Source organism: Labrus bergylta, chromosome 2 (assembly GCF_963930695.1).
Source record: "Labrus bergylta chromosome 2, fLabBer1.1, whole genome shotgun sequence".
In the NCBI taxonomy this organism is placed as follows: Eukaryota; Metazoa; Chordata; class Actinopteri; order Labriformes; family Labridae; genus Labrus; species Labrus bergylta.
In genome coordinates this window covers 31864052-31885266 of record NC_089196.1, presented here as the reverse complement: position 1 = coordinate 31885266, position 21215 = coordinate 31864052, and the positions used below count along the sequence as shown (strand labels likewise).

Here is a 21215-nt window from a genome sequence, read left to right as displayed (position 1 = left end):
CTCCTGCTGCCATCACATTATGTGTGACAGTGAAAGTGGAAATGAGGCTCCTGTTTGTGCTGAATGTGACCTCTGAGGACAGAACAGTTGGAGACAGCAGATGGTTCATAGATTCTTTGTGCTGCACTTTGATTAGTCAGACTTTATTCACTGCATGTGTTTGTTGATTTGGATCTCCATTCTTCCTGGCTGCCATGGTAACTCCATTTGAACTTGATTAGAAGTGGATTATTACATTTCAGTGCTGTCAAACATCATTCAGTGCTGAATATGAACTGTAAGTTTGATTGGCTCTCAGTAAGTAGGGGTGTAACGGTACACAAACATTTCAGTTCGGTACAGTTCTCAGTTTTGAAGCTTTGGTTTGGTACATTTTCACTACAGTAAAGGGACCTGACGCTTTTTTTTCTTTATTAGGAACATTTATAATTTCCCTTTTACACATTGGGCTAAGTGCAGCATCGACAGTTCAGACTTGTACACCTGCTCAGGTTACTTTTTAATAACATTTTAAATTAAACATTGTAAAAAAAACATAAAATAAACTCGTGCTGCTTCCTTCAACTAAAAGAGTCTCCAATAAATAAAAGATATGAATGAAATAAAGTATTTTAGAATGAAATGAAGTCATTAATATAGCCTATATATAAAAAAATTCTTTTAAATTACACTGACACCTTTTAGTTTATGAAGGCAACACTTTTTTGAATGCTCTTTGAGCACATAGTAAACTAATCACATCTGGGACAGTGTAGTTTCAGAACTATTAATATTTCCCTCTGTCGATATAAGAACTTCAATGGCATTTTTTATGGCTTTGGCCCGTTTAGAATTATTAGCAAAAGGCTGTCTGTTTTTTCCTAGATGCAGTGATGTTTACGTTCACGTGGTGCCTTTTCAAGTGCTTTAATAAGTTGGACGTGTTGCCTGTGACGTACCCGATGTCATCTGAACAACAACGGCACACTACTCTCGTCTTGTCAACGTCTCTTTGTCCATTATTGTGGGAATGGGGAGGGAGGTGTTCATTCTATCATGCTGCAGGTCAGTGACGTGCGGCGAGGTTCGTGGCTGGTGAGGCACTGACTTTTTCAGAGTCAGATTTACAAATATATGAACCCATTTATAGAGTAGCTTAAATTCACCATTCAATTGGCAGCTTGCACATTGACTACTGGTTGTGTTTCATATCTCATATCAGCATTATTTACACACACATAGAGGGAAGGTGCATATTTGGCAAAGGAAGAACGTTACATTTATAGCGCCTCAGAAATGTTTTTTCCATTGCAATTCCACAATTCATACTCATTCAATAAAAATAAAAGTAGGCATATACTGCGGTGTATTCATGGTCTTACCTTTACTTGTAAACAAAGTCCATTCACCTATCCTTCTGGACTAAAATATCTGTGACTTTGTTGTAAAAGTCCTCCTTACCTTCTTTTAGTTTTAAAAGTCTTCATTATTTATCACTTCACGTTTTGATGGAAAAATTGAGAAATCTTTAAGCTTAGATATAAAATCTTTTTTATATAAAGAAATCTGCATAGAAGAGGAGCAACCATCAAACCAAGCATAAACTCTTGGTCTTATGAGCCTCACACAACCTGACGCACGCCCCCTTCAGGTGAAGCAGCTGCCTCACCTCATGCTTTTTCAGTGCAGTTTTATGTCAAATTAGACTAAATATGTTAAAAAAATGTGAAATACATTACTTATTCTATGGAAAGTGAAGACGGATAATAGAAGTGTCTACAAACATTACATTGGTGACAAACAGTAAGAAAGCAAAAGTCAGAGATTTTGATCATGAAAATTATTGAAATTTTTGGAATCGTTCAGAAATAACATTTATAACACAGATCAGTAGAAAAATATTAATATTTATTTGATTTAATGATTATTTGTTTTTTACTTTTGATGATGACGAGCCTCACCTGCCTCCCCTGACAGCACGTCTCTGCTGCAGGTTATTCTCCCACGCAGACGCGTCTCCCCCTCCCCTTTTGCTCTTAGTTTGAGCGGGATCATCGCTGAAAATGAAAACAAAACTTAAGAGTAAGTCTGTAAAAAGAACTCCATCCCGGTTATATGCAACTGTCCAGACCAACAGGACTCGAGGAACTACTAATCTGCACAGTTTGCACAGTTTATGTTTGAACTTTTACTTGAAGTTATTAACTAAAAGCTGTGTCCCATACCAGCAGCTGCAGCCTTCCTCCACCCTGAGGTGTGTTTCTGCTTTGCGGTCCGTGTGGGAACACAGATTAAATCACTTTTGTTCTCCGTACTCGGATCAGTCCTGTACTGAAACGGTCCGGTCCGAGTACGTGTACCTTTACACCCCTATCAGTAAGTGTCAGTAAAGTTGTTGATGAATGAACAGATGATAACCTGCAGCTGTGTTGTGTCTCGTTCTCTCCATCAGACGCCTGTGAGCTGGAACTGGACACAAACACAGTGAACAGAAAACTGAAACTGTCTGACAACAACAGGAAGGTGACACATATGGAGGAGTATCAGTCATATCCTGATCATCCAGACAGATTTGATTACTGGTGGTCTCAGCTGCTGTGTAGGACTGGTCTGACTGGTCGCTGTTACTGGGAGGTCGAGTGGAGAGGAAAGGTTTATGTATCAGTGAGTTACAGAGGAATCAGAAGGAGAGGAGACAGAGCTGAATGTTTGTTTGGATTTAATAATCAGTCCTGGAGTCTGATCTGCTCTGACGAAGGTTACTCTGTCTGTCACAAAAACATAAGAACAAAGATCTCCTCCTCCTCCTCCTCCTCTTCCTCGTCCTCCTCCTCCTCCTCCTCTTCCTCCTCCTCTGTCTCTCACAGAGTAGCAGTGTATGTGGACTGTCCTGCTGGCTCTCTGTCCTTCTACAGAGTCTCCTCTGACACACTGATCCACCTCCACACCTTCAACACCACATTCACTGAACCTCTCTATCCTGGGTTTATGTTCTGGTCTCCTGGTTCTTCAGTGTCTCTGTGTGGTCTGTCAGTCTGAGAAACACTGCTGACTGAAGATCAGCTGACTCTGTTCACTCTGTCCAGCTGGTCTGTTTCATGGTTGGGGGGTGTGATAATGGGGGGTGGGGGTGGTAATGGGGGTTAAATGTTCTACATTACAGAAAAACAATGGACCCCCTTCTTTAATGTCTGTATTGTTCTGATCTCACCAATAAAAAACAAGTGACAATTAAACAATTAAAGTCCTCCTCCTGCTGTCTTGATATTGGCAGCAGGAGGAGGAGTCATGGCTCCAGATCTGTTACAAATGGTAAACTTGTCTCTCAGGTGTCTTCCCACAGGCCCTGAAAACAGCAGTCATCAAGCCACTACTAGAAAAGAACAATCTAGACAATAATGAATAATTACAGGCCTATATCAAATCTTCCTCTGTTAGGTCAAATGATAGACAAAGCTGTGTTTCAGAAGTTAAATAACTTCTTGATATTGAACAACTGTTTGGATGTCTTCCAGTCAGGTTTTGGACCAAACCGCAGCACTGAGACAGCTCTGGTTAAAGTGTTTCATGACATCTGTTTAAACACAGACAGAACCTCAGTCTAAGTTCTTCTTGGGTAACACTTTATATGAAGGTCCTTGAAATAAGCTGTTATTACCATCAAATCTGCTGTATAAGACACACTTTAAACCCTCAGGCATCAGTTTCATTTACTACCCTCTTCAGTCATTAAGGACAAAAATGTTCACTTCCAAAAACTGCTATAAAAATAGTACAGATTATTTTTTTTCTGCTTTTTGGGTTAAATCTTTTGATCAACTTCAGTCCTGATCAAAACGATCAAATATTGAATAATTATCAGGATTTTTAACCCTTTAAATGCAAAAGTTTGATTACATGATGATAATATTCTTAATGAAAAAAACACACACAAAAAAAGTTATTGTCCATATAACAAATGTTTGGTGTTTGGGGGATTTTTTTTAAATCAGTCTTTGTTTTGTTAAAATCTAAAGACAAACAGAGAATTAAAATATTAATATGCTTTTTTTACTTTGTGTTTAAAGGTTAATCAGCTTTATTATTACTTATCAGGTTATCTCTGTTGTCAGCCTTTATTTAAAGTTTGTATTGAACACTGGAGAGCAGCACTGAGCAGGTCAGGAAATCAGGTAACCTTTGTGAGCCAGGTGTGTAAACCTGCTGAGTGGCTCTAACTGACAGACAGGAGTGTCAGCGGTGTGTGTGAGAGCAGGAGTGAGGTGAGAGGCTGAGACACTTTCAGGCTGAATTCAATGAAAGGAAGACAGCAGAGATACCTTTGGTAAGTGTGCTGTGTTCTTTGGTAATTATCTGTTCAGAATGTTTGAATGGTGACATGTATTTAATGTAGGCTGTTTATTTCATAGTGATGCACTCTGCATTCTGGTTTTATAGTGTAGTGTTCACAGGAAACAATTAAATTAGAAGGGTAAATAATAATTAATATTGAACACATTTAACTGGTTTGTTTAAATTGTAAACAAAAGATAAAGAACTGAATAGATACTAAAATTCAGATTCATTTAATGGTGATATTAACTTAAATTCTGATTTGTGTTGTTTGGTGTTAAAATGAGAAAAAGGAAGGTAAGGATGCTAAAAGATGCATGGTTAACATTGTATAAGTGGAAAACTGCTTCCCCAGATTACTTTACAATTATAATAGGAATGTATATGTGAAGAATTTTGTTCATAGATATTTTCCTTGCTTTTCAGAACCACACACAATAAACAGTTGTAACCTCGCTGCATTAAAGTCTCCTCTTTGAACTCTTTTACTATCGTGGCCTAACCCAAACCAATGTGTTCAGTCTTTTAGAATAAGGGTCTGCTTGGAGGTGAAATATTGATAAATGAAAGCAGTTACTTTTATTGAAATAAGAAAAGTTTTAAGATTGATGACGAGTCAGGTTACCGTGGGAATTGGATAGCGCCAAGACCAATCGAAGGATCATTTTCCTCTTAGCTGAAAATGTATAAAAAGCAGTGAAACAGCAAAAAGGAAGCCAAAGAGAGAAATGATAACAGAACAAATAAACACACCATTGAAGTGTTTTTTTCCATATACCATTTAGTTACACACACTGAAGGCTATAATGCATCTCTATCGTTTCTTCTAACAATATGTTGAGTAAATCCAGAATGCCAGATGACATCTACAGGTGTTATCATTCAGTTTGTGATTTTCTTTATTTTGTATTCTGACTGCAGGATTCTTATTAAGGCTTACAGGTTTTCAGTGAAATCGACATCGACCTGACCTGACTGTGGTCGCTCTGCATCAGGATCTGCTGAACTCCTTTTCTTTACCAAAGACACTTTAGACACTCGACACAAAATAACACAAGTAGATGAAAGTCTTTCTCACTCTACATCAGTTTATTTATTACAAGGTTACACATGAGCTGTCTGAAGAACTTGTGCTACCCAACACAGAGGCCTCCAAGGAAACAGAGTGACAGAAAGAAGAGAAGATATCAGGAGAGAAGAAGGATCCTTACACTGTAACTGTTTCATATAAACCCTTTCAATTCAAACGTCATAGCTGCTCCCAACTTACTGGTTCATATGTCAGCAACATAACATCAATGTCAAAAAAGTAGAGACAGATTTCTGTCAGTAGAATTGTCTTATATCCCTTTATAACTGCACTTATACAACTGTTAGTCAATACATACTTATGAATAAAAATTAGTGATGTTGTTAACTTGGATTCCTCTGGATCAGTTTTACCATTGCACAGGATTAACATTTCTCTCCAGTGTGGACTAACATGTGTCTGGTCAGATTTCCTCTTTGGGAAAAACTTTTACTGCAAACAGAGCAGCTGAAGGCTTTCTCTCCTGTATGAAATAAAATGTGTTGGCTTTTTGTTGAAATGCTTTACTGCAAAAAGGTTAACTGAAGGGTTTCTCCCCTCTGTGAATTGCCATGTGACATGTCAGACTGGCCTTATGGGTAAATACTTTCTCACATTGAGAGCAGCTGAAGGGTTTTTCTCCAGTGTGAATCATCATGTGTCTGGTCAAGATTCCTTTTACGTTAAATCTTTTACCGCACTCTGAGCACCTACGTGGTCTCTTACCAGTCTTAAGTTCCTTATTTTTCAAGTTTAAAGTGAAAGTCTGCAGTCGTATTTCTTCCAGGGACTTGAGATTCTCCACCTCTTTGGAATCATAATAATCCTCCTTTAAAAGAACAGAATTAAAACATAGGTCAGGGTAGGCTATAGGGCTGTGCAAGTAAATTCAGTTGCATTGTTATCCCAATGAAAGGATTTCCAACAATCACATCGCTGTAGTCAGAATTTATTGCAAGAAATTTGTATTTATGCAGATTTCAGCGGTTGCCCCTTATATTGCAGAGTTTAACCATCAAAGACAATATTCATAGACTTAATGAAAACATTCATACATCTTTATATTCAACAGAATTTATTTACTTTTTTATATTTTTATACTTCTAAACAAACATGAATAAAATGGTAATAACTCTAATATTTCATATAAATAAATACAAATAACTAGTTTAACAGAACAAACAATATCAAACAGTGCAGGGAGTAGAAGTGGTCACAGATGGCCGAGGGATAAAGTTAAGTACCTGTTCTCGGGCAAAGCCTCCTGTGAAGCATCTGACAACGACAGAAGAAATCGGCTCTTTGACTATTGTTGAGAAACAAAAAAAACAAAAGAAAAACAAAGACTGCTTAGTAAAAACAAGATCTGCACAACAAGAAGCTCATAGAAAGTGTAGAAAACAGCAAAATACAAAAGCAAATATTGATCATTTTATTGCAGATTTTGTGAGAACATTTTGGCAACCAAGGTGTCCAGAGGTTAAATAGAAAAGACTAATGCAATCAAATCAACTTTGTTACTAGTTTGTCACATATCCAAGACTCTAATCATCATTCAACTAATAACTTTGCATTTAAAGGGTTACAATTCAGAAAATAATTGAATTTTTTGAGCAAGTCGAAAGTTGTTTAACTTTAACTACACTGTAAAAAAAAGATACACCATAACTACTCTATAAAATTGAGGCAACAGATTGCACGTAATATTATTAATTAAATCTAACTATGTTAAAAGTTAAGTTAATGTTACTCAAATCAGACCCTTAAGAATTACTTGTTTAAATTGAGTAGCTTCAAATAAAGCACAAAAATAAATTAACCAAATTTAAACAAAAAGATTAAGTAGATATCAATAAGAGAAATGTCTAAATTAGTAAATGGTACTGATATAAATATTTAAATTCAATATATAAATGATATATAATTGAGTAATACTAATCTTTATATTCAGTGCATTTTTTAATTTTCCTTAATAAAATTAATTAAAATGTCAATATAATAATTTCTTGGCAATTACATACATGTTCGCGTTATGACCTACATTTTTGTGTGAGATTAGAATTAGTCGATCAGAAAATACAGAATAAATATTACTTAAGTAAGATACAATGACATTTAATGCTTGACGAAAGTAACACTTTTTATCAGACTTTATTAAAGGTACAGCATTTCAAGCAGCCTTTAACATACAGAAGATGATGCCAACAAAAGATGTGCATCCAACAAAAACACACTCTACAGTTTCATATCTCCTCAGGTGATTACCAAGGTGAAGAAAATATTCTTTTTTAGAGGGATGTTGAGTTGAGCAAATTAAACATGTAAAACAGAAGATGACTCCTGGCCCTCTAGTTTCATCTTCTGGATGATATCTTGAAAGATGTGTGCGTAGGGCATTCAAAGTTTTAAAGGAGCATGGACAATCATGAACAAGACAAGGTACCGGATTTCCAATTTCAAATGTCCTGTGCTGTAGTCTGTAATGGGTCAGAAGATCACCCCTTGTCGTCGCTATGAAGCCACAGATTTTACACCGCCATCTCATCTGGAGACACCTAGAAGATAATACAGAAATATTTAAATTAGAGATGTGCCTTTGCTCTTATTTGAATATAAAAACATCACCCTCTCAATTACATGTGTACTATAGCTTGTATTGAAGGGCTAGTAAAAGTTATAATTAGATTTTCAGAGTTCTTCTGGAAGTGTTCTCTTTGTCTCTTTAGTTCTATTCTAAACATGAATTCTGGATGAAATGTAGAAATTCTTGTCCTAATGCTCATAATATACCCAATGAGTTTGATGAAAAACGTTGCATCTCATTTTAAATTAGAATTAGGATAAGACTTCTTTAGTCTTAACCATCAATGTTGCATTTTACTCAAATGTATTTATATTTTTCTGCTGCGTTACGCTGTAATAAATGATTCCTTAGTCATGTATATTTTACTTAATATATCTGATAAAATGTATTAAATATAAATGCTTTCGTGATTTTGTGGCAATTGTTTAAGTAACTTTCATACAAAAATGTCTGAGATAGTATCTGCCAATTTTGGTTACATTAAATATAAGGAAGACGGATTTGTAAAAAAAAAAAAAAAGTTACATTTTTACATTGAATAAAATCAATAGATATTTTTTATCACAACTAGCAAAGGCAGAGAGAGAAAGAACCCAGTTCAGCCTATGAAAAGTGTTTGCACTTTAAAACTAAACTTCCACGAGTGAATATATATTCTTAATGTAGTGGGTTAACCTCCTAGGATTACTTTATCCTGCATGTTTCATGTATGACAAAAGTATAGTTTTTAACAACATTCACAAATTCACTTTGAATTACCTTATCAACGTATCTAAAAAATAGGTAAGTAGCTCTAATTATTAAGTAGTTAATGCATAGTTAAAAAAAAAAAAGTAAGACATCTTCTTTGCATAATCAATAATAGAATGAACACAGAGGGAAACTGTAAAAATGTAGTGTAGCCTGCTAGTGACAGCTCGGTGTCAGCAAGCAGCGAGTGAGGAAATACTGTAAATTAGAGAGGATTAAATAAAGTGGAGCAATTTATGCTTTTCAGCACGTGAAAAAAAAGGAATGCGTGAGAGCTTGCACGAGTATCACAGACACAGTCACAGTCAATGTGTGATTTAGCAGCTCTGGGCTAACAGCTCTCGGTTGTGATAAATTTTGTGTTTTTTAATGGAGCGTGGTCGTCAGTTCACGAAACTCAAATCTGTCATGATCGGCTGTGCTGAAAAATTACGGTTCAAGACACTGTCGTTGCATTGCCAATTTCTCTCCTCGCATTTTTCAACACGTTATCGTACCTTTACCTGCTGAATGAGAAAACTATGACCATGTTGTTTACATCCCTCCCCGCGCGAGCGATTCCTCTTTCCTCTTCAACAACTTTCAAAATAAAGCTTGTGGTTTTCTCAGTGTAACTACTCGTGATATCTTTCTGATATCGTTGCGTAATACCATCACACTATAGCCTAACATAACATGCAAAATTTACCTTTCCGCCGCTACTGTGTCTCTGTCTCTCTGTATTACTTTGCTTGCTAATTTCGTTTTGTAACGTAGCATACACCCACAAGTCATAAACATTACAGTATAAAATAACTCTCCTTACCTTTGTCAACCAAATTAAATTGATGAGTTAAATGGAGGGAAAGGGGCACCAGTCATCCGCACTTTCTTTATGTCTTGTGACCAGATGAGAGCCTGCTGAATTCAAAAGAAGAAAAAAGGCGCAAAATAACAGGAAGTGCTCCTCAATTAAAAACTGACTAATTCTATTGAGTTGGATTCACTCTTGATTTAGAATTACATAAACATAAAGATTATATTTAATGTAACCAAAATAAGCAGATACTATCTCAAACATTTTTGTATGAAAGTTACTTAAACAATTGCCACAAAATCAAGGACGCATTTATATTTAATACATTTGATCAGATATATTAAGTAAAATGTACATGACTACGGAATCATTTATTACAGCGTAACGCAGCAGAAAAATATAAATACATTTGAGGAGGGCACAAGGGTTATGTCTTTGAGAAGGTGTGTCTTTCATGAAAAGCCCATTTTACGATATAGAAGTGTACGACGGAGGATGAGTGCCACGTTAAATTATTATTATTTTTATAATTTCGAGATTAAACTCGTAAATTTACGTTAATAAAATCGTAAATTTACGAGATTAAAGTTGTAAATTTACGAGAATAAAACAAAAAACGTTTTTTTTTAACGTGTTTAAGATTCAAACAAATATCTGAAAATTGACAGCAAGAAAACAAGGGCTGAAATATTGATAAAATAAAAACACATTTGGTACCACTTTTAGTTTACAAGTTTTATTTTAAGTCAGAGATGATACTTTGTGGTGTATCCAGGAATTAAACGGTATTGGAATATATCTTTGCTGCCTCGTATCCGTTTATCAATGTTTTTCATTTTTGGCTGTAATCATTCTAATTTAACTGACTTTGTCAGGGAAGTGTACAGAGTTTGGAGTTCTTCATGCTTATCGCCACCACAGTGGCGAGCAGTATCCTGCCTCCTGACGAGCTTCTTCTACAGCATATGGAGCTCAGCGTAAGTTCAGATAGGAAGACTGGTTATATTCTTTCACTCATTCATTCATCCTTTCACTTTAACCTAAACCACTCCCCCTACTACGTCCTCTGTCTCCCTTCTCTGGTGATCAGCTGTTATGGGCGTTTTCTTCAAGTGATCAATCCGATGCTAACCAGGTATCTAGGATTTCTGCTAACTGCTTAATGCCCCTCAACCTGTACCAGCAACTCTACGTCTAACAGCATCACAGTTTTAATAAGAGTGGCAAGTGAAAACTGTAGGTGACGGTTCTATCAAGTCAAATCACTATGCTGTAGATAGGATCAGAAACCGATGATCAATCAAAGTACAGTTTCATTTAGGAGCTACGATTTAAATTCCAGCAGTTGTTGCAACAGTTACATAAAGTTTCAATGCTAAGCCGATCATCATATTTTCTCAGGGATGTAGACATCCCTAGGTTTTGGGGGGGAACTTCACTTCCAGATAGTCAGGGCAGACTACAATCTAAGCATTTAATGCAAAGCGGATATTTGAAACATGACCAGATAAGTCTTCCGTAAAATGTAATTCTGCCGTCAGTGAATTCCTTCACGGTTACCGTATGGCCTGCTTATTGTACCCCGGCATTCATTCCAGGTAAATAACACCCAGTGATGAACTCAGCTTCGGTCATGAGTCGGTATAAGACCAATTCATTTATATGCTTTTAAACATCATCCAACTTGATCATACATACGGGCAAGTGTCAAGGTTGAGACTTACAGTTTAATGCAGCTTGTACTACATCATTGCTTCATCTCCAATGTGGTTACATTAATGTGCACGATCATCGTGTATGGCTGTAAGATTTTGCAGCAATTGCTTTCACGTCCCATGGTAAGTGCTTCGGAAAATAATTTTCTGTCCTATGCTGTCTTGATCAGGAAATCCTTGTCATCAGGCACGCATCAGTTGATTTATCCACAAAGGTCAATCAGAGCCATGTCATGCTGGCCACATGCCGGGTCAAACGGCCCCCAGACAGGCCAAGACACATGACCACAACTTAAGTCATGACGGGCACTCGTCAGGTCACGGATCCTAGACAAGCCGAGGCATATGACATCATTCAGGGCATTCATTTAGTATAGGCGCTGCACAACGGCAGTGGGTCAAGGCATCACGTCCTCTTCTCTCAACAACTCGGGCGATGGTCTACCCTGCCTCAAGTCCTTTATTTTCCAGATATCAGTACGAGTTTGGGAAACCAAAGATCCCTTAAACCCTAACTACTGGTAAGAAATTCATATAACTGGTGGTGGTGAGTATTATGGTCATTCTAATAGGTGACTGGTCCCTTAAACCCTAACTGCAGATAGTGTCCATGTTTGATGACCAGTCCAGCCTGTCGTCCAACTGCAGCCCCAGGTACCCGTAGGTCTTGACCACCTCCACGTTGACCCCCCCGATGGAAACAGGTTGTAGATGTGGCTTGTTCCTTTGGAAGTCCACCACCATCTCCTTGGTCTTGGAGGTGTTCAGCTGCCGATGGTTCGACCTGCACCACGTCACAAAGTCCCCTACCAGGCTCCTGTACTCCTCCTCCTGTCCATCCCTGACACAACCAACCATCACAGTGTCATCTGAGTATTTCTGCATGTGGCAGAGCTCGGAGTTATACTGGAAGTCAGAGGTATACAGGGTGAACAAGACAGGAGAGAGCACGGTCCCCTGTGGTGCTCCGATGCTGCTGACCACAGTGTCAGATGTGCAGTGTATTAAGATTGCTGTACTGTCATATTCTGCAAAGCACTTTGTGCATCTGTCTTGAAAAGTGCCCTACAATTAAAGTATTATTATTATATTATTATAGATATCTCAGGATTCATTTCCATTCCAGCTTAGAACAAAATGACTTTGAGTGTATCTGAGATTAAAGGGGGTGCAGCTACAGTGATCGGCAACAGCAAAGGAAAAGTAGTGTAGGTGTTATGAGTCCATCATGTGGTCCCAGCTGAACAGACAGGTCATGAGCACCTGTCATGACCATCCCATCATGGATGTAGTGAACACGATCTGAGTCACTGTTGTCATTTGTAAGTTTTGATTACTTTTAAAAAAAAATGTTATTAATGTTTTAACTCTTTTTTTTTTTGCGTCCATTCAAATGAGGGTGCAGACGTTTAAAATGAGGGTGCAAAAGTTTGCATTGCACCTTTATTTTAAATGTATGAACCGGGCCTGCTCATATCGTATCATACCATGTCATGGCGTGGATTTTAAGGACATTTGGAGCGGTCTCTAATTATTTTCAATAAAACAGTAGGGAACACATGTTGTATTTAGCATCACTAAAAAGTCTCAAAGAAGAAACAAGTGAAACAATAAACTGGTCGGCCATTTTTGAACGATGAGAAAACAGGCAAGTCATGTTTTTATGTCTCTTTACATTTTTATTTTCCACTTCCCCCCCTCCTTCATCAAAGTATTAACACATACACATTTAATCATTCTGTTTACTGAACACTCCTAAACACAACCACTAGAGGGCAGCTCGATCTCTTCAATAACATCAGCAGCTCTTTCTGTTTGCATGCAGTCTGATGTATGCAGAGTATGTTTGTGTTGTTGAGCATATGCAGAGGCACAAAGTATTTACTCTGAACTCTGTGGCACTGATCATATCTTTACTGTTCATTATGAGTCCGGGATCTGACTTTAATTACACCCAGTGAATAATGTATCTCTTTAAAAACCAAGAAAACCACAAAGTAATCTTTAAAAGTTTGATTCAGCCCCCTGGAGAAATAGAAGTTCACGATGTGTTTGTGTGCTTCTTTTTTTTAATTCCTCCTTCTGTGTCCTCTCATACTCCGACATCAGACATATATGCATGTGATCCACTTGACAACCTTTGTGTATTCGTCTGCTGCTGCCAGACTGAGGGTGTGTGTGTGTGTGTGTGTGTGTGTGTGTGTGTGTGTGTGTGTCTGGCAGAGAGTGTGGGGGCATCCTGGTCATGGACATTAGTGTGTGTGTCTCCTGAAGATACTGAGACATCAGCGATCATCACAAAGCCTCGACCTGATCTCACCTTTAGCATAGAGACAAACTTCGGTCAGAGGAGTTGAACCTGCCTCTCAGCAGTGTGATGTAACTTTAAGGCGTTAAATGTAAATCCCTCTAATCATTTTTCTTTGTGCGTATTCGCTGTGAAGATTGTACTCAAAAATAAAATGATGGATAAGGAAAGAGATGTCAATGCATGAAAAGCGGTTTGACGGATGAAATACGATCAGAACATGATGATGATTAGAAGCAGCTTGAAACTAAACTAATCTGTTACTGATGCTCTAAGTTGTCATGAAATGTAAAGAATAGATTTTTAAAAAGTCTTTTGAAGAGCAGAGAAAAAGAAACAGAAAGGTCCTCTGGAGTTGCCTCACATAAAGAAGGATAGGATAGGATAGGATAATACTTTATTGATCCCCAGAGGGGAAATTCGGGCGTTACAGCAGCACAGACAAGAAAGCTCAAATACACATTAAACAGAATAGATAAGATAAATAAAAATAAAAATAAAAAATAAAAACAGGGGGTATATACAGTACAAAAATGAATGTTGAAGTTAACTGGGGGGAATTGAGAATTGAAACAGTATTTGAAGAGAATGACAAGATAAAGTGACGAGTGATGATTAAAGTGACTTGGTATGAGAAAGTGTCAAATTAAGAAAAAGAGACAAAACACAGAGTTTTCACAGTCTTACATTTCTGTTCCAGCTGTGAAATGTGTCCTCTAAACCAAACACAGCCTCAGCCATAAAAACAGAACTTGTAATAACAAAGAACAATATTCAAATCACTCAAAAATGATGCAATTATTTCAACTGAAGATCAACTTTTGACCAAGACAGCAGCGTGTGCACAAAGCAAGGCCACCGTCCATATTTGATGAACCATAAAACTTCAAATAAAAGCCCATCCCAATTTAAGGTCTTGTTCCCGTTACTAGCCTTGTGTTGCTGCACATTTTGACAGATGAAGGCAGGTCTCAGTTAGAGATATGCAGGGTGGAGAGACACACAGTACACTTAAATATTCTTTCTGGCTGTACAAATTGTTAGAAAGTGGAATTGGAGGAAAAACCTACGACATCATAAAATCAAAAAACATTTAGAAAATGTGAAAATGTATAGATAGTTTACTATCGTAAAAAAAAGCTACATTTAGAGTTTTTTGTACTTAACTTCTTCCACTTTATACTTCTAATACATCCCTACACTTTTTTGGGGGGGGGTTGGAGGGGGCGGGGAGGGGGGGATTCTGGTAGTTCTTATTACACTTCCAAGCTGATTAAAAACTGTCTGATTATTTGATGGGCTGAAAAGTTTTTTTACATATTAGGTCAGAGAGTAATGTAGTTAAGTTTCACTTCTCCTTTCATGTATTTATTGTTAATGCTTCTCCGCTGCCCCCCAGTGGCTCTATGAGGAAGTGACCAAACTATAGAAATACTGTATTTGCTAAGTTATTCAATGACAGAAAAATAGAACAGGTTCAAAAGTATTGTTTTATTACACAAAATGTTAAACACGGTAGAATTATGATTAAAAAATGCTTATAAAAATAAACATTGATATGAAATATCAACTTTAAATCTGCTAAAACTAGGCAAAAAACATTTTTATATATTCTTGAATAAAACAAGAAGATGAGAAAACAAATATTTCTGTCTTGAAATTTTAAAGAAAATTGTAATTTCTCATAAATATTTATGTGTGCATACATTTAATTCAGCATTTTCTGACCAGTTTTGCAGGTTTCACTGTAACTTGTGTAACAGGGTTAATAACAGCATTGTGGCAAATGTTTGACAAGTGCTCGTCTGTGTATTTTAAGATGTTGTTCCTCTTAAAATGAGGCGTGAGCAGTCTTGTTTAACGGAGCGGAGAGTCTGCATGTGGTCATTCAGCCCCGTTCTGCACCTTACGGCAGTTACAGATCATGAGAAGGTAAAACAAGTCACAACATTTAAATTATTCAGAATGAAATAAGAGCTCTGGTCCTCTAATTAAAAAAAGATTATGTTTAAAAAAATACACATGTTTAATAAAAAGGCACATTAAGAGGCATGTTACATACAGTACAAGCTTCCTTTGTAGAAAAATGACTTTTTAAGCCCTGATCAACTATTAACATATGTTTGAATTTGGATAAGTGATAATAACACACTGTCAGAGAGAAGTATAGCTTGTTGTTGTTTGCATCATTTTAAGTCATTAGCATGCTAACACAACAATGCAGCACACAGGTGATTTCAGCTCCAGCAAAGGACAATTTTGTCCGCTGCTTGCGCTTAATGGTGTTTAATTATTGTGCGTTCTAATTCATAACTCCTTTGTGTGAACGTGAGTGGAGAGGAGTTGGAGGTGTGTCTCTGGAGGAGAGCGGAGGCTTCAGAATAGAGGAGGTGTGGCCAAACAGAAGTTTGTTTTGGTTTCATGCTGGAGCTCAAGGGCGACATCTACTGGATCAAAAAGTCGCACATTCTTCCTTTCAGGGTTTAATTCTAAATTCTTTTCAGCAAAGACTGTATTTTTCTTTATAATTCATATTTTTATTTCTTTTTCAAAACACTCGTCCACCACTTATACAACATAAATCTACAAACTCATCACATAACACAATGTACACTACAACATACAATAATAGACAATAGACAATAAGGTGGTTGTTCATTTACAGAAAATTCAATCATATAACCAATTTTCCAAGTATTGTCTTATAAAGTTCCAGGGTCCTTCATCTCCACGGTCAAACTCAGAGAGACAATAAATCCATGAATTCTTTTAACCAATTATCAATGTTAAAGCAATTTGGTTTACTTACTTTCCAATTCATCATAATAATACGCTTCACTGACAGAAAGGCTAGTGTGATGATTCGTTGTGTGAGCGTTGACTGTATGTTTCTTACTCTAATGCCAAGAAGGCAGACTAGAGGACAGGGGGGTATTTTTACTTTCACAATAAAAGTCAATCTTGAGATAACCTCATTCCAAAAACAGTGCCACAAGTGGATCAGTGTTCCTGCCTCACCACAGCCATGCCAGCACATATGTGAGAGGGAATTATCTTTAATCTGGTTGGTGTGATGTAAGTCCTATGTAAAATTTTAATTTGAATAATTTTATATCTTACACATTTAGATAAGGCTGTTGTGTTTGGTCAGGGACATGCTCAAGTCTCTCTCCCATTGGTGTTTGATGGAGGAGAAGCTGTCCAAGGAGGCAGCACAGACTGAATGAAAAGATGGGCAACACGACAGCTTCCCAAAAGTGAAGCCAAATTATTTGGAGGTCCCCCTACTGACTGCTGGCAGTGTGGGTCGAAAGCTCCGCCTCCTCCATGTGAACAGATGGGACAAACTATTAAACCAAAATACATCAAACATGGTTTCTGTCTTTAAAGTTTGTTCTTATCGTGCTCATTTATGTCCACGTGTTCACTTTTCTGAGAGGTTTAGTTTTATGTATTTGTTCATGATGATATGAAAAAGGGTATCGCGCCATATTGACAAATGAGGCTCCTGCAGCACTAAGTGCAACGGATCATCAGAGTAGAGGAGTAACAGTGTGAGGAAATGTAACAAAAACTAACACCAGAGACCTTGAACTTCCCATAACCCTGAGTGTCTGTTTCAAACTGACACTAGAATCTGTTCTGCTGTGGGACCGAACCCACCTGCAGGCCTTTACCCCCGATCCCCACATACTCCGTGCACGCCATTGTTTTGCCCCGCCCCACTGGATCTGTTTCTGGAACGTGAGCGCAGCGGAGAGCGGCCATGAGGAGTACACAGGAGAACTACAAGATCACGCGAGACAATGCAAACAACAAATTGATTTGTCTTTTGACGTAATGTTGATAAAGTGATGAAAAATACGATCGTGAGTCCGTCAATTGTGTTTTATTTTGAAACTGATCCTATGCGTTTCCTTGTCCGACTTCCTGTCCGGGTTGTCATATTCTGTCCAGCTTAACGCGGGCCTGCAGCGTACTCCATCAAAAATAGACTCTAGACGCGTATTTGAAGCCGAGCAGAGCACAGTGGCTCTGGTTGCACGCTTTGGAGACGGACCGCGGCGCTCGCTGTGGAAACACAACGATTGACTGGAGTCGCAGCGATCTACGAAGTGCTGGGCGCCGACGGAACACGACGCGCACGGCATAAGTGGAAATTAGGGGTTAGCATTTTATCAGTAAGTTAAATGTCGGTTCTGGTTAGCGGAAGGGGCGGGATGGTTCGAGTCTCTACTCTGGGCCATGATTTCAGCACCTGTCGAGGGAGGTAATCTGGCTTCATCTTTGTCCATATTCCTGCATAACTCCTCTGCTCATTTTGGAGTTTGAATAACATATTAACCCCAAAGCTCACATCTCCACCCCCTGACTGACCCTTTCCTCTCTGCTGTAGAGAGAATTTGGACTTTAAAATCAACATGTCCTGCTCTCAGAGACAGGAGGTTGATGATTACAAAATACATAGGCCAACTGTAAACTCGAAGTTGTGTTTGAAACAAAAATGTTTCCACCAAAGTGAACCCTCTGACTTACTTACTCTGATAAGACGCTGAGTTCCTGTAGTCAGTGATTAACTGCAGGTTTTGGGTAAATAGGAGGGAGAGGTAACAAAGTACCAGATTAAGTCTCGGCCTATACCAACAAGTGCAAGTTCTTATAACCCAATCAAGCTCTATATAGATGTGAGTCAAAGGCACCCCAACATTCACGCTCACATTCAGCCTCATCTGAGCTCAGGACAGAGAGGTGTACATCAACAACTGATGAGAAGACTTGTGATGGTAAAATGTGTTAGGCCTGCTCAACCTGAGAAAAAAATGCAACATGCGATTATGTTGTTCAGTTCTGCCTCTGAAATCTTCCAGAATATTCACACATACAAATCAACACTTTGATGACGGTCTTCACCTTTATATCAACACTACATTTACTTTGATTGGCCAACATCAGTTCATTTCACTTAATACTGTCCGAAGCAGTTTCATTACCTGCACAGAGGTCGCACCGGCCTTACACCGGTCGTAGGACATAAACATCATCACTTCCACCAGCTCAGTCACTGAGTACAAACTTCTGCTCACCTCAACTTCCATTGAAATGTTTTTAGGGGGCTAGGAGGGAAGGAAAATGGGCAGCACAGTCTGGGTGGAAAGTCTTGGCTGAAAGCGTTCAAACAAGCAGCTCACACCGAAAATGTCAAAGTCTTGTGTGTATGTGTGAAAGCCCTAAAAGAGTGCATATTAGCTATAACGCAGTTTTTATGTGTATATGCTGCCCTAGTGTTTTACAAAAGACACGTGTTTGCAACATGCTTATCCTCACTTCAGAATAATCCAGTCTGAGTGTAGCTGATAGGGACGCACCGATACATCGGTTTAGGCTGATATTAGCCTTGTTGACAGACAAATAATGTGGCATGAAGCGATGTCAGTAGCGGAAGGCGTGGTCTGGCATTTAGTACTTCTAACTACTGATACAGGGAAGAGTTTTTTTTTTGATTGGGCAGAAGAAGTTGGACAAACTCTTTTTCATGGTCAAACATGAGAGAAGATGTCGTCATTGTGAGAGACTAGCACCAAAAGAAGCAATGAAAACAAAGAGTCAGTATCGGAATCCGCTTAATTAATCGGCCCTGGCTTCCCCTGGCTGCACGGTGGTGCAATGGTTAGCATTGTTGTCTCACGGTGAGGAGGTTTCTGGTTCGCTGTCAGATAGGACCTCCCTGTGTGGAGTCTGCATGTTCTCCCCGAGCATGCGTGGGTTCACTCCGGCTTCCTCCCACAATTCAGAGACATGCTCGGTCCATTTATTGGTGACTCTAATTTGTCAGCCCTGTGATTGATTGGTGACCAGTCCAGGGTGTAACCCCGCCTCTCGCCCAATGACAGCTGGGATTGGCTCCAGCCCCCTGCGACGCCGAACAGGAAAAAGCAGTAAAGATAATGGATGGATTGTTTTCACAATTGGTGCATCCCTAGCAGCTGATAGCTCAATCTTTAATTGACTGCATTCAATGATTCTACATTATACTCAGACCTCCATCGAAGCATGCTGAGATGTGTTTATTGCCACTGCCCCTATTGCGATTAAAATGCAGCTCTGGTCTTTGTTTTAAAAATAGTTTTGAATCTTTGCAGTGCATTTAAGAGACAATAGCTGAGTCTGAATGTGATCTTATGAGACTCGTCAGCAAACATTGGCGAGGCCAGCTCTTTGGATCCTGACGCCGTTCCTCCCAACAACATGTCTAAGCTGTCAAAAATTAAAGGTCAGATGTAATGGTGCAGTGCACGTTGAATGTAAAGTTAAACATTTCTAAGGCTGAGGCTGCTTTCCTAAATCAACCAATGATATACCAGGAACTGATAGCTTTGTTGTTTTAGCTCCACACAGTCCAGATAACCAGAACACAGTGTTAAAGGGTAATAGTATATCCAGTTCACTCCTGGCTTTCTGTTATGTATTTGAATCTGCAACACATCCAGGCAGCTCTCAGGAGCAATCAATCATCGGAGAAACAACGTTGTCTTTTTTCTAATTTTTCCAAATGGTCTCAAGTGGATTTATAGATGAATAAAGAGTGCTACATGAAACCAATCCACAAACTCAAGTGTCGAAAAAATGAAGCCAATGTAAAGTGCAAAAAACTGCAGTTCCCCGAGTGTCCACTTGAGGCTGGCGGCAAAAACTAATGAATCCCTATTTGGAATTGAAGTTTTAATTTTTACAGCAGTAATAAACACGTTTACAGCCTGGTACAAAAAACGGTTTTGGTTCCTGTAGCTCATTTCTACACTGATTTCTTTTCACTCATCCATTCTGATTTTAATAAGGCTACAAATTATGCATACATTCACATATCAAGGGGGCGTGGGTAAGATGACTGATTGACAGGCACTGTTGTAGCTGTTTGCCAGGAGGTCTAAGGTCAGCCTCAACTCCATTTCTTTGCCTGTTTCTAGGTTGTAACCAAAAGTTATTTTTGAGGGAGAACTCACATTAGGCCGGACGGGGTGTGCCTCGGCACGGCTGCTCATGCACGAGCACAAACACATGTCCGCGATGTGGATGTGTCATTTAATCGATGGCAGCCTTGCGTAATTGAGAATTCCAGGAGTGTTAGAGGGTCGGACTCGTATCTGACCAAAATTACTCAAAATAAGCTCCAAAGTCAGTAAAGTCGCAGTCATGTTCTCTGTGTTGTTCCCCATTGCGCTGACTCTGAGACCGCACTTCCTGTAAACTAAAGGACGCTACATGATAATGTACAGCCAAGCGTGAGTAGTATTAGGGTGTGATGACGTATGTACAAGAGGTAAATGAGCTCAGGCACGCATCAGCCAGTACAGGGCAACTGGGCCTAGTGTGAGTGCGCCTTGAGTCAGCATTTCCAATATGGCGACTGCCATAGTTCAGCTTCAAAATGCCTCTACAGAATCTACTGGGTGACATCACTGATACAACGTCCATGATTTATACAGTCTATGCGTTTAACAACAAAACAGTAGAATGCATTATGAGTTTGGAGAAAGATGTGGGAAATAAAGAAAAGACAGATTTTGAAATATGTGAAGCCAATTTCGTTCTTTTGTAATGTACCTGACAAAAAAAGTGGCCTTTAAAGAATTCAGTCTACAGGAAATTATGCTAAGTTAGTAACGTACCGATTGGCTCTGACA

General features: G+C 38.6%; 1 protein-coding gene across 1 annotated transcript in view; it reads left to right on the top strand.

The window, feature by feature from the left end:
• LOC136181105 (protein NLRC3-like) overlaps positions 1–4766 on the top strand; it is a 98250-nt gene extending 93484 nt beyond the window's left edge. The window contains exon 11 of the mRNA XM_065961451.1: positions 2432–4766. Within this exon, the coding sequence (XP_065817523.1) occupies positions 2432–3018 (587 nt within the window). The 3' untranslated portion in view covers positions 3019–4766. The remainder of the gene's footprint in view (positions 1–2431) is intronic.
• The last annotated feature ends 16449 nt before the right edge of the window (positions 4767–21215 follow it).